Source organism: Rhinolophus hipposideros, assembly GCF_964194185.1.
Source record: "Rhinolophus hipposideros genome assembly, chromosome: 3".
NCBI classification, from domain to species: domain Eukaryota; kingdom Metazoa; phylum Chordata; class Mammalia; order Chiroptera; family Rhinolophidae; genus Rhinolophus; species Rhinolophus hipposideros.
Window position 1 is genome coordinate 90016745 of NC_138049.1, and position 16269 is coordinate 90033013.

At 34.7% G+C, this 16269-nt stretch overlaps 1 protein-coding gene across 2 annotated transcripts in view; it reads right to left on the reverse strand.

Annotated features, from left to right (window-relative positions):
- The window catches only part of TFAP2D (transcription factor AP-2 delta), a gene marked incomplete at its 5' end in the record, with an annotated part of 52771 nt that overhangs the window by 15973 nt on the left and 20529 nt on the right, over window positions 1-16269 (reverse strand). For both annotated transcript variants that reach the window (XM_081043145.1, XM_081043144.1), the window contains 2 exons: window positions 2652-2765; window positions 8487-8628. In XM_081043145.1, coding sequence (XP_080899271.1) covers window positions 2652-2765; window positions 8487-8628 — 256 coding nt within the window. The remainder of the gene's footprint in view (window positions 1-2651; window positions 2766-8486; window positions 8629-16269) is intronic.

Sequence of the window (16269 nt, forward strand, 5' to 3'; positions counted from 1 at the left end):
TACTTATGTGAGGTATCTAAAAAGTAGCCAAATTCATCGGGACAGAAAGTAAAATGGTAGGTGCCAGGGGTATGGGGGAGGGTGCAATGGGAGTTGTTATTTAAGGGTCATAGAGTTTCTGATTTGCAAAATGAAAAGTCCTGAAGACTGGTTGAAAAATAATGTGAATGTACTTAACACTACTGAAACTGCACACTTAAAAATGGTTAAGATGGTAAATTTTATGCTGTGTGTTTTTACAATCCAAAAAAGGTATAATTTAGGAAATATACTATAAGTGCCTTTTATCACCATACTACCTTCCATTAGGAAATCAAAAGATTTCATCTAAATACATAATCTAGAATGTAGTTAAAGAAAAATAAATGAAAAATCTGGCAAACATTAAAAAAGCATAATAAATGGGAATCATAACTTTCTGATAGCAAAATACTCAACATATAAATAATCACACCAAAATTTTATAGATAATACTTTTATAAGTATATATACCACGAAGAGTTAAATATTTTAAGGTGTGGTTATATATTTTAAATTTTTGTGATTAAAAATCTTCAGCCATGTATAATCTTCAGAGTTTTACACCCAAAATAAAATCTCTCTCTCTCTCTCTTTCTCTCTCTCTCTCTCTGTCCCTCTCTGTCTCTCTCTCTGTCTCTCTGTCTCTGTCTCTCTGTCTCTCTCTGTCTCTGTCTCTCTGTTTCTCTCTGTCTCTCTGTCTCTGTCTCTCTGTCCCTCTCCCTCTCCCTCTCCCTCTCCCTCTCCCTCTCCCTCTCCCTCTCCCTCTCCCTCTCTCTCTCTCTCTCTCTCTTTCAGCTCTGGGTAATACCAAATTGTGTCTTACCATATTTTGCATGGGGAGGTAAATAATAGCATATAAAACCCACATAGGAAACATTCAGCTCAAGTTTAGAAGGAAACTTTTTTTTTAGGGAAAATTTTCCCTAAAGAGTTCTGTGGCCTTAAGGTGGCAAAATGACTCAAGTATCAGCACATTAGCAGATTGTGCCTATGCTGAGCAAACAAATGATTTGGCTATTTATTTTACACTGTAACTCATATTCAGTTTACACAATGATGCTGTATTTTGTTTGAGCCTGAAAAGGGACGGCTCACTGTAGGATGAAGGCTGCGGTGTCTCTAGTTAGAAATAAAGTAGGTAGTCGACAAGACATGGAGTCTTAATCCTCTGTATTTGAACAGTAAGTTCCTCCTTACAGTAAATTTGTAATTTAACAAACTTCCTTAAATTCAGAATTGACTTTGCATGAAAATTATTAAGTTCTGACTTAAACTTCTGAAAAAATTATAAACATTTTTAGTATGTACGCAAATAAAAATGTGGAAAGTATTTGTGCAGATATGATAGTGGAACAATCTATACCTTTGGAAGTTGGATCAGTGGTGGAGTAAATAATACATCATTTATCAGAATATTTACTTTATATTCATTTTCTCAGTTTAGCTCATCACCACCATATAACAGAAGGCTTCTTATTCCACTTGAAGCTAGGGAAAAGAGGCTTGGAAAAAGTGTCTAAGTTACTCCTAACAACCCAGCTCAAATGTGTAAGGGTCTGGATTTGAAAATGCTTCTACTGACTCCAAAGTCTTTTGCTCTAAACTTCTGGGCATTACATTTTCTTCCAGTTTTAGTACACTCACCTTCACTAACCCAATTGAATCACAGGAGAAAAATCTTGTGAAATAGATCCTACGTTTAGCACATTTTTAGAAGATAAATCCTAAGTTTAGTCTTCAGAGATGTGTCCATTACATCTTGAGGAGACTTGTGACATTACGGAAAATAAAAGATTCTATTTAAATGTCTGTGATGTTGCAGATAAAATTTATTTTATTATAATAGTATATCCTCCTCAACAGCATAATAATTGAGAAGTACTAAAAACATTTTAAAGTTTAATGTATATTAGTCTTTCCTTAGCATTGTTATTTAAACCAAAAGATAATAATGAAAAGGGGATAAATATTTTTATGTTGATGAGAAATATCATATAGGCATAGAATTCTAAAGTTTTAAATTGGAAGGCACCTGAATAGTTATCATGTTCTTTTTCACATTGTATCCAGGACGTAAGTTAACCAGAAAAAACTCTATTCTCTTCCAAAGCATCTCAGAAAATGAAATTTAAAATGTTTTTAATAATACCTTCCAAGCTTTTTAATATATGTTTGTGTGGACTAACTTCAGAACCATTTGCAGTTTCTAGTTGTGAATGAATTATACTCCTGGAAAATCAGTCTCTGCTACCTCATTAATTTCTGTCATATCATCTGTTCATTCAACAATTTACCTAATCAAGAAAAAGAACTGTTTAAAGGATTTCAGACTCCTGATCGAAAGTGCTACTATTTGAAATAACAGTGTCCAGTTTCCACGTCACAATTTCTTATAATCACATAAATATGTTAAATTTTCTTATCCAAAATGCTTCATGCATTAGTTTTACAATTTTATCTTGGATGCTTGGAATTTTAAAAATTTCAGTCAGTCACCAGATAAATATATAAGTAATATCTCTAAATGGATCTGTGACAGGAATACAAAAATGTCTAGGTTAGTTGGGTTAAATAAAGGCAGTTTTAACAATTTAAAAGAGCATCTGAGCAAATTGGAAAACCAATCTTACCTGAAATGTGTTAAGTGTCTCTGGATGTCCAGGTCTAGAATTGGAGTGGGTCTGGATGATCCCAGTGGTGATCTATCTTGGCTTAGGAGGTCTTGGAATTCTTTACAAATTTGCCTAAAATACAAGGTTCAAAGTTGAAACTAAACTCTTGAAATAGGGCTTTAATTTAACCCCATGATATTTTATCAATGGTTTGTTTTCTTTTTTACAAGAGGACTAGATAAATTTTATAAAGCCACCTATGAAGTTCCATCTACCACATACAGATGAGGCTCCCAGGGGCAGCTTTGCTCTCTAGTTCGATGGGGTAATCGTAAACTTTTCAAGGGAGTAACAGTCCACTGGCATTGATAAAACCAATGTTAATTTTAAGGTGAATGAATATTCATAAATTAACCTTAGAATAAGAAAAAAATCTATATGAAAGGATCACAATTAATAATTGTTCTTTTAAATTAAAATGTGATTTTGGGGGGATATTATATCAGTAAACAAGTTTAAATCAACGTATAGGCTTATTTCGGAGCCACGATGCAAGGAGACTTTGGAAAATCTTTTTTCCCAATATTATAATTCAGACGCTTGTGGACTAAATTTGTATTTTAATATTTGACGTATATTTGATGTATTTTAATGTTTAATATTGATAATCACTTACAATCTAGTCCACTAGCCTCACAAAAATGATTTTGTTATACTCCACAAAAGAGGATTTTCCTGCTGCTTTTCTTATTTTAAATGATTATGATTTCTGATCATTGATTTCAGTTTTAATTACTACATGACTACATACGATGGATTGCAGTGAAACCCTTGTGATACATAGTCCAAAGAATATAATTCTAAAGAAACAAAACATATTAAAAAAAACAGTTTTGGGATTAAAAACAACAACAACAAAACACTAGATTAATGCAGTAGCCGAAGAGTAAAGTAAAAGACTCCCAAGAAATTGTTCAAAAGAATATATATTCTAAAGTGAGATCACTCCATACTGAAGGAGTAATACGATAGTGGTTAGGTTTTATTGTCTGGATTTACAATGGGCAGTCACAAAATATAGTCATGTAGCTCAACTATAATTATCACTATAGACAAAGACAAGTACAGAGGGGTCAGACTATTCCAAGAGAACGTCGCTCCATGGACCCAGCCACTGATTCTTCTCCAAAGCATTGGTGTCATTAACAAATAACTACTGAAAAATGACAAAATGTCTTGAAGCACAAATCATTTATCACTGAGTTAACAATCAGTGGAGCCTTGTTTATTATTAGGTACCTTTAGCAACTTCTTCCAAAGATCATTTGTGATTTTTTTTCTAATGAACAACGAGTCTCAGGTTTATTGCTTCATTTCACAGAATTTCCCTTATTCATTTTGAACACAGGTAAAAGTAAAGAGGATCATGGGGAGAGGCAAAACCAAGAAACAAACAGAGATAAGTCCTTATCTGCTCTAAATCGAACAGGATCCTCCATTTCTCTAGCTAATGTTTGGTTGAATCTCTGAGACTCATCTAAATGCATGCTTTTAACAATGGCAGGTGTGTACTTTCACTGACAATATGTGATTTTGAACTTCTCACTTTTTCTGTCCGAAGTTAGACTCAGTTGGCTGACTTTCAGTTATACAACCTATTTTTATAGATGAATAATAGTAAGTTAAGCTAAGTGATGGCATTAAATGATGACATCTGGTGGGACATCATTATCTGTTGTGCTTTGTGTTATTAATAGTTAATTATATTGTTATTAGGAAATTTCTAACTAACATTTTAAATACAAACTCATGCTATCATTTAATAGACTAGCAAAATGGATTACTATCTGCTAGGCTATCAATATGATCCATTAACTACAAAGGAATGCTGGAGTTGTTTAAAAACTAGTCTCAATTTTCTATCAGATTAAAATAGAACACATTAAAAACCTAAAATGAACATTGAAACATTGCTTTAGTTCTTGTTATGATATGGGAATTATTTGGATAATTGAATAAACTAATTTATAAATTGGCAAATCAACTTCCTTACTGTAAAAACAATATAGCAAGTTACAATTAACTTAAAGTTCATGAAGAAATGAAGAAAATGCAAAGTGTGGAAAAAATTAACTATACTAAGCAATTCAGCTAACTACACCATACATAAAGCTGTATCAGGAGAAGGTTCAGAATTCTCAAGCTTTGATATGTGATTCTGCTGCTTAACTCACTGACTTATGAAAATTTCTAGACTTAGAAACAGATGACAATTTTGTAGATAATCCTGAGGCAAATCATCATCATCATTTCATTATGACAGTTATTTTTTTATGTTTAGTTTCATTTTTATTTAACATTTTATCTATGAAGCTACAGTAAGAGTACTCTTATTTCTCGAAACAAAATGTCACATTATGAATTATGTAACATAAGGTGATCTTTGATGAATCATAAATTCTAACTTTATCCCTTATGTCATTGTCCTTCAGGACATAACATTTTAGCTGATGTCTGAATTTAAAGTTCTATGTTTCTCCTTTTGATGATTAATGGTATGGTAACACTCAATTAAAACTTGCTAACTATTCTGCTTTACCTTTATGCAAATCAAATGTTGATCATATTTAGTTCTAAATTTAATGAAGAGGTTTAAATGTGTTTTCCATAAGTCACATAAATGTTTTGTCTGGTACATGTTAGATTTCAAAAATTATCTAACTCTGTTTCTATCTCTCCTCATAAATAACTATTTAATTACACCAAAGTATTTGGTTAATCAAAAAAGCACTAGAAACAAAGAGGAATTAGGAGGCTAACAGCACTTAATCAATGGGCTCGTCATATAATTATATACTTGGCAATACAATGATATACAACTGAATCTGTTATTCATAAAGGTAAAAAAGAAATATGTAAGCCAGTCTGCAGATCAGCAACTGGATCTCTCATACAAAGAATTTAAAATTTTGTAAACATTTTTGAAACAACTGCCAGTCTTGTGAACAAAGGTGAGCTATGAGAATGTGATGAATATCATGGAGGCTACTTAATTTCAACTTTGAGTATTTTAATTGAAAATAGCTAATGCTTTACCACTAAAAAAATTAGAAACCACATGTTGGATCCATTGATAAGTTGCAGAAAAGGCATGTTATTCTTACACGTCCCTTACCTGATCTACTTATATTGATGATTACTTGTAGTGTGTATGTTCGCTATGACTCTATAGTCTCTGATTCTTAATTCTTGTTTCACATTGTCTAATAAGAAGATGGGATGGGTATAAATAACCAAAAAGACCAAATAAATAAATAAATAAAGGCTCTCCTAATTTCTAGATGTTTGTGGCTTATTTACTTTCACGTAAAATAAGGTCATAGAATTAGTGAACTCAATTTTTGCTTGACACTTAATGGTCCGCAAAAGTCTAGCTATGAACAGAGGAATCAAAGAAAATTACATGTTTTCACAATATTTTATGAAATCAAAGGTCAAAATATCACCTAAGATAATATAACATGACTTGGATCCCAGGTGAAAGGAAAATAGGACTCCTTGGTTGAATCTACTACTCTAAAATAGATGTCTCTGCATAACTTTGACAAATATGGAAGTACTTCTCTTATTTCCTTCAAGGTCTTCGAACATTTACTCCTGTGAAAACAAAACCTCACCATCAGTTTGAATGTACTCAGTCCCAAACACACGGAGTGATGGGAGCTGGCAAGAAAAGAGGCTTGTATTTTGAATATTAATGTGGCACTGCTGTGTGGGGGAGCGGTGAACAGTTATGGAACCATTCCTGGGGGAAGGATGGTGAGAAGAAGGATTTCTCTGATTTAGGGGGTGAAGTCTTAGAATATGCACAAAGAAACCATAACTGAGTGATTTTGAGGTAGAAAATATGAAGGTGTTTTCTCTTGAATAATGTGTATTTTGGGATAACTATCATTCAGAGGTATCACATGGGTACGTATATTGGGAAATCCACATGATCCTGCCCGCTAGTACAAAATGATGCTTTGAGAACACCTGGGGGATACCATCTAACTTCCAGCACTGTATATTTCTCTTGATCTATAATAAGACTTTATATTCTCCTGAGATTATATTAAAGATTCAAACTAACAAACTACACGTACTTTCAGTTCCATCTGGAGGATGTGATTTTGGGGGGATATTATTCAGTTCCATCTGGAGGATGTGATTTTGGGGGGAAATATGACTGATGAACAAGAACACTCTGGGTCAAGAAATTGTTTGAAAAAGGAAAAGAGTTAAAACCAAAATAGAAGTGGAGACCCCACCCCACCCCCAGAAAATAAACCATGCAAAAAGTCCAGGTTTAGGTCTTTCCACTAGCAAGTGTTCAGGAGCTTTTACAACCTGAAGTTTATCCCCCAATTTTAAATCCAAATGCCACACCTGCCTTATAGTTTTCTTTCTCTAACTCTTGGAGGGTCTCTCTCTCTCTCTCTGTCTCTCTGTCTCTCTCTCTCTCTGTCTCTCTCTCTCTCTCTCTCCTTCATTCTTGGTTTTCATTCTCTTTCTGCTATTCCTTTCCCCAGTTATCTCCTTGATTTGCTCTTTCTCTTCTCCTTTTGCTACAACCTTTTGTTTTCCTTCTCTCTGGGGCAATATAAGAGAATGTCTAGTACGCTCAGAAGAGCAATGCATAAATACATCCTAAGCCCAAACACTGACAGCCACAAGCAGCACAAATCCCCAAAAAAGGACTTAGGTCTCTTGGGCAAGCCTGTTAGGCAGTAGCTGTCCCATGTAAAACCTTAAATTTGTAAAAAGACCTATGTCACATTAGAAGTTGGTAGGAATGGAAGGAATATTTACTTCTGGTTTTATACATTTTGAGCCAACTTAAATTTTGAACAACATATTATAGTCATTTTATTCATCATTTTATCAAAAGCAATGTTTTTAACACGATCTACCTTATGTTTTCTCTTTAAAATATTTTCCCAAATAAGAAACTAATTTATAAATGATAATTTAGCTACCTAGCACTAACAGTTCTAAAATCTGAGCATAGAGTTTTGAAATTAGATAAGATTATTAATGGTCTATAGGTAGCAATAATTTATTTTAATAAAGAGAAGAGAGCAAGAATTAACTACCTGAAAGATTTTTCTGTAAAAATGTGAACATGACTTGCAGCAGTACTTATAGTTCTGTTGGTTTTTCACACAACAAAGGGCAGTTCTTTTATTAATTATCAAAGAACTTTTAAGTTTGAGGGAATTTGAAATTATCTTATGCAAGCTTCCTCCTTCCTACATCATTTCCCTCATTATTTTAATTCACATTTTAATTGGATTATTTTCCAAGTCTCAGAAGCTTTCTCATACATTATACCTTTTCTTTTCCATAATATCACCACAGGGGGTGAGACAATTTGCTTAATTATACACAAGAGAAGATGGGGGCACTGATGGCTATCCTTGGTCCCAGAGGTCTCCCTGTTACCTTTCATGCGTGCACCTAGGTCCTCAACTTTTGTCACATTCTGCAAACCCTCATAGTGTTTTAAGACCTTTATCCACATTTTTAAGGTACAATGAGTGGCTTAAAGGCATATTTGCATGGAATTGACATCTCTTAAACAAGTTTTTCTCCTAGGAATTCCTGCATAATCTGGAGAAGTTTTCTAGGAACTTCCATCACCGTTAACGATAGCACGATCAGTAACCAAGGGTAGTTTGTAAATCTTGCTACAGGCCAAGGGGTGTCTGGAGGGTCCTTCTGGAATCTAGTGGTGTTTTCTGTTTCTCTCCTTCCAAGATAACGGAAACAACTGAGGATAAAGGCACATAGAGGCTTCTTCATTCGGCTTACTTGGTCGCTAAGATCATCTTTTTTCTTGCTGTCTGTTCTTTCTGTTCCATATGTTGTCTGGCAAGATGTTCTCCTACAGCTTTGGCTGGAAACTCTGTTTCACAAGTGTAGCCAAAATCCCGAGCCAAGTGTAAAGCCTCTCCTGTTGGCAGACAATAAAAGTCAGTTTCTCGGGAATGTCCAAACTCAATAAAAGTAACACCTTAAATTTTTTTCAAGCCTCATTCCTGGCTGTGGACAGATGGATTATTTTTTCCTATTCATTCTAAACAACCCAAGAGAAAGGACTTTATGGGGGGATGGGGTAGGGTTGGGTAGGACGAGGAGACACTGAGAAACAGAAGCTACTTACCAGACAGGCAGTTGTGGAATATCGAGGGGAGAAATCAGAACCACAGTTTAGGAGTTTTGACTCCCCTTGAGGCTCCGGCCATTAGACCAGACTTGACATATGAGATCCTACCAGTGAATGTCCTCAGGGTAAAACCTTCAAGGGTATGTCATTTTGTTGCTGCTCAATCTACAGCCTGTTCTGAGCATATCTGAAATATTCAGCTATCTTTTCCAAGAACCCATCATAATATCGGCAGAGGGTCCAAATAATTAAAAAAAAAAAGGAACACTTTGGAAAGGGAGACAAATAAATTGTATCAATTTCATATCATTATGTTGCTAAGAGGCTGTATTACATAACTATAGTACTACCATTATCAGGCTTTCTGGTCCACGTTAGTACCCTTTAGCACTATGGACAACGCTTCTTAAGTACATTATAAAATATGCAATGCTTTTAAAGTACAATAACATCATCAACAGCTGTTGTTCTTTTACAAAATCTTAAACCCAAGTAAATTTTTGAGAAATGGGGTAAAAATGGTTTATCAGCAAAGTAAGATTTGGGGATGGGTTTCTGTCTGGAAAACAAAACAAAACAGTGCTTTTAAAGCTCAATCAAGCCAACTCTTACTTGACCATTACAAATTTTTAAAAGTAAGGTTTCACTACATGTATATTGAGCACCTACTTTGTTCAAGGTGTAGTGCTAGGCAGGAGTAACGGGGGAAATAAAAGGGCACCAAAGATCCTCCCTGTTTCTCGGAAGATGACAATCATACCAATTCTAGTAGTAGCAACATCTTAGTAGTACTTTATCATTTATATTGTACCTATATAAGCATTATCTATAATCCATACATGTTTATTGACACTATTTTGACATTCTATATAAACTATTGTATTATAAGTATCAAACGAGTGTTAGAGATAAAATGTTTACATAAGTTCAAAGGAGGAGAAGGTGGTGATCAAGGAGAGGTGATCCAACAGCCAGAAGGTCGACCAAATTTAGCCATTAAAAAAAAAAAAAAAAAAAGTCAGGCTTGTTGACCATATCATATGATGCTTGTGTGGTGATTGGCCAAAGTAACCATCTAAGAAGTAATGGATTTGATCCTGCCTTATACTCATAGAATAACAGAGTAGTGGATGAATCAATACCAGGAACAAATAAAAATGGTTAATATTACTATAGAGAAGGAGGAAACGTTTATAGACACACAAAATAAATATATAAAATGGGCTAGTTAATATTAATGCATGAAGACAAGAACCCAGTCACCTCTGCTCTGGGTTGAGTTCTCTCTTGGACATCCGGTGAGCCTCTGATGACACAAGTAACACAATAACACCAGTGATAGTGTCATCTTCGTACAGCAAGTCAAGTTATATACATTGATCGAGCTGCATACTGCAATATTACAGAAATAGATATTTAAATAACAATTTAACAGACTATATATATTATACATTACAGATACACATAATATATAATATATTATATACAATATATATTGATGATATGTAACATATATTATATATATTATACATTAATAATATATAATATATAATGTGTATAATATATAACATATTATATATTTTATATATATATATATATATATATAATATTATATATATATATATTTCCCCCTGCCCCTCTACTACATATGCTATAGTGGGAAAAATGAAACAGTGCCAACAGGAGGATGGCAGCATGTCTCTTAAATTCTGTGCTAAAACCTGATTCTTGAGGATCTGGTCCATTTTATGCAAAACTCGCACCGTGTGGTCGTGGCCCGTTTTAAAAACAGTTTGAATGGAACAGCTGCTATTTACATTTATACTGACAGCCAGATCCTTCCTTGCCTTAGTTCTGTTTACTGCTTTCTCCTGCTTGCGAGTAACATTGTTACTGGATGTATAGCAATGCTACATCAAAAGAAGTGGCAAGTGAAGACACTTTGATATGTAGTTAAAATGCGTATTATCATGCTACAAAAGCTTTGTGTGTGAGGACACAAGAATGAATGAATAAATGGATCCATGATTTAAAACACACATGATATTCCGTAACGATGGCACATCTATCGTTAAATCCTGTACAGCAGATATTTTAGAATCAACAGGTTTAAGAAAAATAGAAATTTTAGGATCAGCAAAGCATATGAAAACAAACTGTAGGGAATATGACTGATTTGTGAAAATAAAGTTCTAGGAGCCTCTGTCTCTGTGGTGGGACAAAATGCCCATGTGCACAACAAGCAGGCGCTATAACCCGTAGTGAAAAGAGTGATCTGTGAAGGACTGGAAATATTTTCCCTTCTATTTCCATCCAGCAAATATGGCTGCCTCCATCTCATTTCTGTACAAATGAGGCAGGATGCCCTAGTTCTTTCTTTTTTTTCCCCTTCAGAATAGATTTGAACTATTTCTTCATGTCAGTGCATTGTGCCACTTGACAAACCAGTCCCCCACCCACTCTTGTTTCTACAGAACTGAAGCAATATACTAACTTTGGTAAGTACATCACTGTATTTCATGTCATTTCAAGAATTACTACTTCAGCACAGGGATACATGGATGTTTTGGGGTGTAGTGTTAGTGCTTAGTCAGGAATATTCTAAGTATGAAGCTTTAGGCCCTATATGCCAAGTAGTGCCACCTCCCTACTTCCAAAATATAGGAAACCACTAAAGGATATTCAATTTTTCAATAGAAACAGCAGCAGTTGATGACTCATATTGAGTAACTCTCTTAAAAAGTCAGCACACGTAAAATTACAGAATATGGGAAGAACATAAAAAGAGAATTTGCTGCCTGGTTTCAGGGCATTCATTTTTTACACTCAAACGCAAAATGGGAAAACATTAGAAAAAAATTAAATGGCAATTACTGATGCATCCCAGAAATAGAAAGTTAATGGAAAAAATGTTTTCTGAGAAAAGTTGATTGCTCATTTCACTGAGATTCTAGGTTCCCACACTATTTTACCATAAGTAGGTCTAAATGTATTTTTGAATAGAAATAAGTATAACTGATTTTCAACCTTTTATATGGTCATTAAGTATTTTTCCTTCCTTTAAAATTATTGTATTTTAGGGGATAGTGTACTTTAGACAACTAAATATTAATATCTAAAACTAATTTGTTCTAAAGGATATTCTATATTATTATTAGATAAGTTTTACCAATTGTTACTGTAACAATACTGCCTTACAAACAATTTAGGTTGAACTTAGTGTTGCAATACCAAAAGTCATTAAATAAAAGCAACAATACATATGTGTTAAATTCCAGTCACATACCTATGATTTCAATCTTATTTACATGTCTAGGGAAATAGCACATTCAAGTCTATCTCTGGGATTATTCTAAGGAGTACCTATTAGAAAGCAATTTCAAGAATATTTTCAAACCCGGATTAGATATAACGTAAATTAAATAATGATGTCAAACTATAGTAAACCCTAGAGCTGCAGGACAAAGTTAATACATCTGGTACAGGTTCCAAAATTATTCTGAAAGAAATGTACTCTACAACACTATATGTCATGCAATCTATGATATAGATAGGTGCCTTATAATGGGGTAGTTTCCGTAGCTCAGTGACAATTTTGTTTAAACACCAACACTGTTTTTCAAAGTGGTAGTTTTATTCCCCATTCCATACTCTGCACTCAGCACAGCACCTAGTTCATAATAAGTACTCAGTAAACATTTGTTAAATGAAAAAGCTTTCAAATATTTTATTGGTTAATTATAACAATGATCTTGTAAGCCACCCTTCCTAAAGAATATAGTGAAAAACTGGAGCAAAAAAGAATTGCTAGAAAGAATAAAACATTAAGTAGAGCCACTTCACAAAATAGATTACAGCTGAAGGTAGTATTTTTCTGCTTCCATAACCTGGGAGTTTTGTGGGTTTCTTTTGTTTTGTTTTTTTGTTTGTTTGTTTTAAATCTGGGTTCCATCCCATATCAATTAATCTCTGGAGCCAAGGCCTCTGCATTTTTTGAAAGCCCCTGCAGTAATCTGAAGCCTGGGTTGAGAACCACTGCCCTAAGGTGAAGGAAAAGTATTATATAGGGATTAACTACATCTTCCCCAAATATAAAGATTCCGTGGAGTATACAAAGGGAAGGCAGTCATTACAGAGTTAATATTAAACTGTAAAGGCCTCTATCTGGGCTCTTGCATGATGAGTTCTGCCAGATGATATCATGTTTCCCTGAAAATAAGACCTAATCGGAAAATAAGTCGTAGGATGATTTTTCAGGACAACATCCCCTGAACATAATAAGCCCTAACGTGTCTTTTGGAACAAAAATTAATATAAGACCTGGTCTTATTTTCAGGGAAACACAGTATAGTATAAACTCTAGAAACAAACAAACAAACAAACAATAAAAGGAAATGTGGTGGTAGAAGTAGAGAAAGCATTATCAGGGAAACAAAGTCATCAGTCTATTGAAAAAGTGTATCTGTATAGGGAGATTTAATGCAAGGTGAGTTTTGCTTTTCATACTAGTTGGGAAAAGATGGATTATCAATGAAAGGTGTTAGGACAACTGGGTGACCATCTGGAAAAAAACAAAACAAATAAAATTGGATCTATACCATATATCTGACAACAAAAAAAGAGTCCACCTGGATCCAAGATTTAAATATAAAAAAATAGAACCACAAGATAATTAGAAGATGGGAGAATTTTAATCTTGGAAATAAAAAAAAAGCCTTTTAAAGTATTTTAATAAAAACTAGAAGCCATGGAATAAAATAATGAGAAATATGATTATATTAATATCAAAAAGTTCTGCAGGACATAGACCTAAACAAATAAGCAAATACACACACAGAAAAAACTCATAACCACAAAGAAACAAACCAAAGCCAGGGGTGGGGTGCTTTGCAACTCGTATCAGGAACATATAACCAATTTTCCTGATATATAATAAATACTTACAAATCAATGAGAAAAATATAAAATTAACCCCATAAGGACAAGTTAAATGAACAGACAGAAAAGCTCATAACATTTTCCTAAGAATACACATAATTCAACCTCATTCATTATAAAAGTAACCTTTTTTTTTTTTAACCTATCAAATTAGCAAAGATCAAAAAATTGATAGCACCCGGGGCCAGCCGGTGGCTCAGGCGGTTAGAGCTCCATGCTCCTAACTCCCAAGGCTGCCGGTTCAATTCCCACATGGACCAATGGGCTCTCAACCACAAGGTTGCCAGTTCAAGTTCTCGACTCCCGCAAGGGATGGTGGGCTGTGCCCCCTACAACTAAGATTGAACACAGCACCTTGAGATGAGCTGTCGCTGAGCTGCGGGATGGCTCAGTTGGTTGGAGCGTGTCCTCTCAACCACAAGGTTGCCGGTTGGACTCCTGCAAGGGATGGTGGGCTGCACCCCCTGCAACTAGCAATGGCAACTGGAGCTGAGCTGCGCCCTCCACAACTAAGACTGAAAGGACAACAACTTGACTTGGAAAAAAAAAAGTTCTGGAAGTACACACTGTTCCCCAATAAAGTCCTATTCCCCTTCCCCAATTAAAAAAAAAATAAAATTGAGGTTTAAAAGGTTAAAAATAATTGCAAAAACCGCAATTACTTTAAAAAAAAATGGTAGCACCCTATTCGGCTAGAGGACAAGGAAGTACTATCATACACCCACTGCTGATGGGATTAAAAATTTACAACCTCTATTAGTAGCAGAAATTTGAGAATTTGTCTATGTACCGCAAATACATAGGCACAAAGGCATATGTGTAGTAACCTATTTCCTCTGCCTCTACATGTCAACACCTTTTCCCCCTGAAAGTGAATGAAATAATAGATGCAGACCAGGGAAATAACATGAGGAAGTAAGCAAATGATTTAAGATGTTGTCTTCTAAGATGGTGTCTATTTTTCTATAACATTGTATGATACAATCTCTGTTTCACTGCGACCAATTACTGAAAATTCTGATAAATACTAGTTCTTAGATATTAGAGTACAATATCTAATTGTTACCTAATTACCAATTATCAAATATAGTCTCTCAGATAGAAACTATTCCATGGCTTAGAATAAGAAATTTACAGATAAGACGATACCTATTCATCTGGGAAAAAAAAGGGCTCTACTAGCATTTACTTCAGTGAATCAATTCCACAAACAGCTCTGAAATGCAGAACTCACTGCCAGAGTGTTTGTGTGCAAAAGGGAACACCAGGGTCCCCAAATGATTAGGCTTTTCCAGGTGACTGTCTGACTAAAGCCATCACCAATTAGTTATAATGACAAAGAGCAATGTATTATCCTTTTTATATCATGGGCAGTTTTAGAAGAAACCTGAAAACCTATATATCCCAAAGGAGGAATAATGTGGGAATGTGATGTCTGTAATGGCCAGTGGAGGAGTTATTTGGAGATGATAGTCCTTTGAGACCTACAAACGCCATGTGTCCCTGGAGGCTAGCCTTAAGATGCACACATCTATAAAAATCCATTGTGGTACCCATGTAAAGGCAACAAGACTATCAGCTTTGTCCTCAATCCTATGAGAAGAGCAAACACTGCTGAGTGTATCCTGCATGTGTATTATTACTACCATGTTTCCCAGAAAATAAGACCTAGCCAGACAATCAGCTCTAATGCGTCTTTTGGAGCAAAAATTAACATAAGACCCAGTTTGATATGATATGATATGATATGATATGATATGATATGATATGATATGATATGAACCCAGTCTTATATTGAAATAAGATGGGGTCATATACTAATTTTTGCCCAAAAGACGTATTAGAGCTGATTGTCCGGCTAGGTCTTATTTTTATTTTCGGGGAAACACAGTAATACTTGGCAAAAGAATTTCGGTGTTTCACTCCTACAAACCTCAAGCAGTGAACAATCCCTCTATGTAAAGTAAAAAGCCATGGACTAATCACATATCTAGCAAACTTGATACATCTACACTCTCTTTACCTGATCTATAGGAAAGAATTTATTGACAAGTCAGTTGCTCTTTTCCCTCGTTTCCTGGAAAATGCAATTGCATGCGCTCAGTATTAAAGAAAAGGGGGAAATAGCACCAAGTGATAACATTCCTTTCTCCATTTGGTTGGCTTGGCTGGATTGAAAAGAATGGGTTTCACAAATTGGCTCACAAATAGATAACATCTTTCTAACCCTCCGCTATACTTTAGTTAAATTTAGAGTAGTTCGGCAATGTAACTGTTCATAATCCAGGCCAAAAATACAAATTCAAGCAGAATATACATGGTGGTGTTGCAAACCAGAAGACCTGGGTTCTTATCCTTTCTGCTCCCAATTTTATGATCCTGTGCAAAACAGTTAATCTCACTGCACCTTAGTTTTTCCATTTAAGAATAATGATAACTAAAATTCCTCAAGCACCAAGTTTGTGCTGGGAACCATATTAAGTGCTTTAC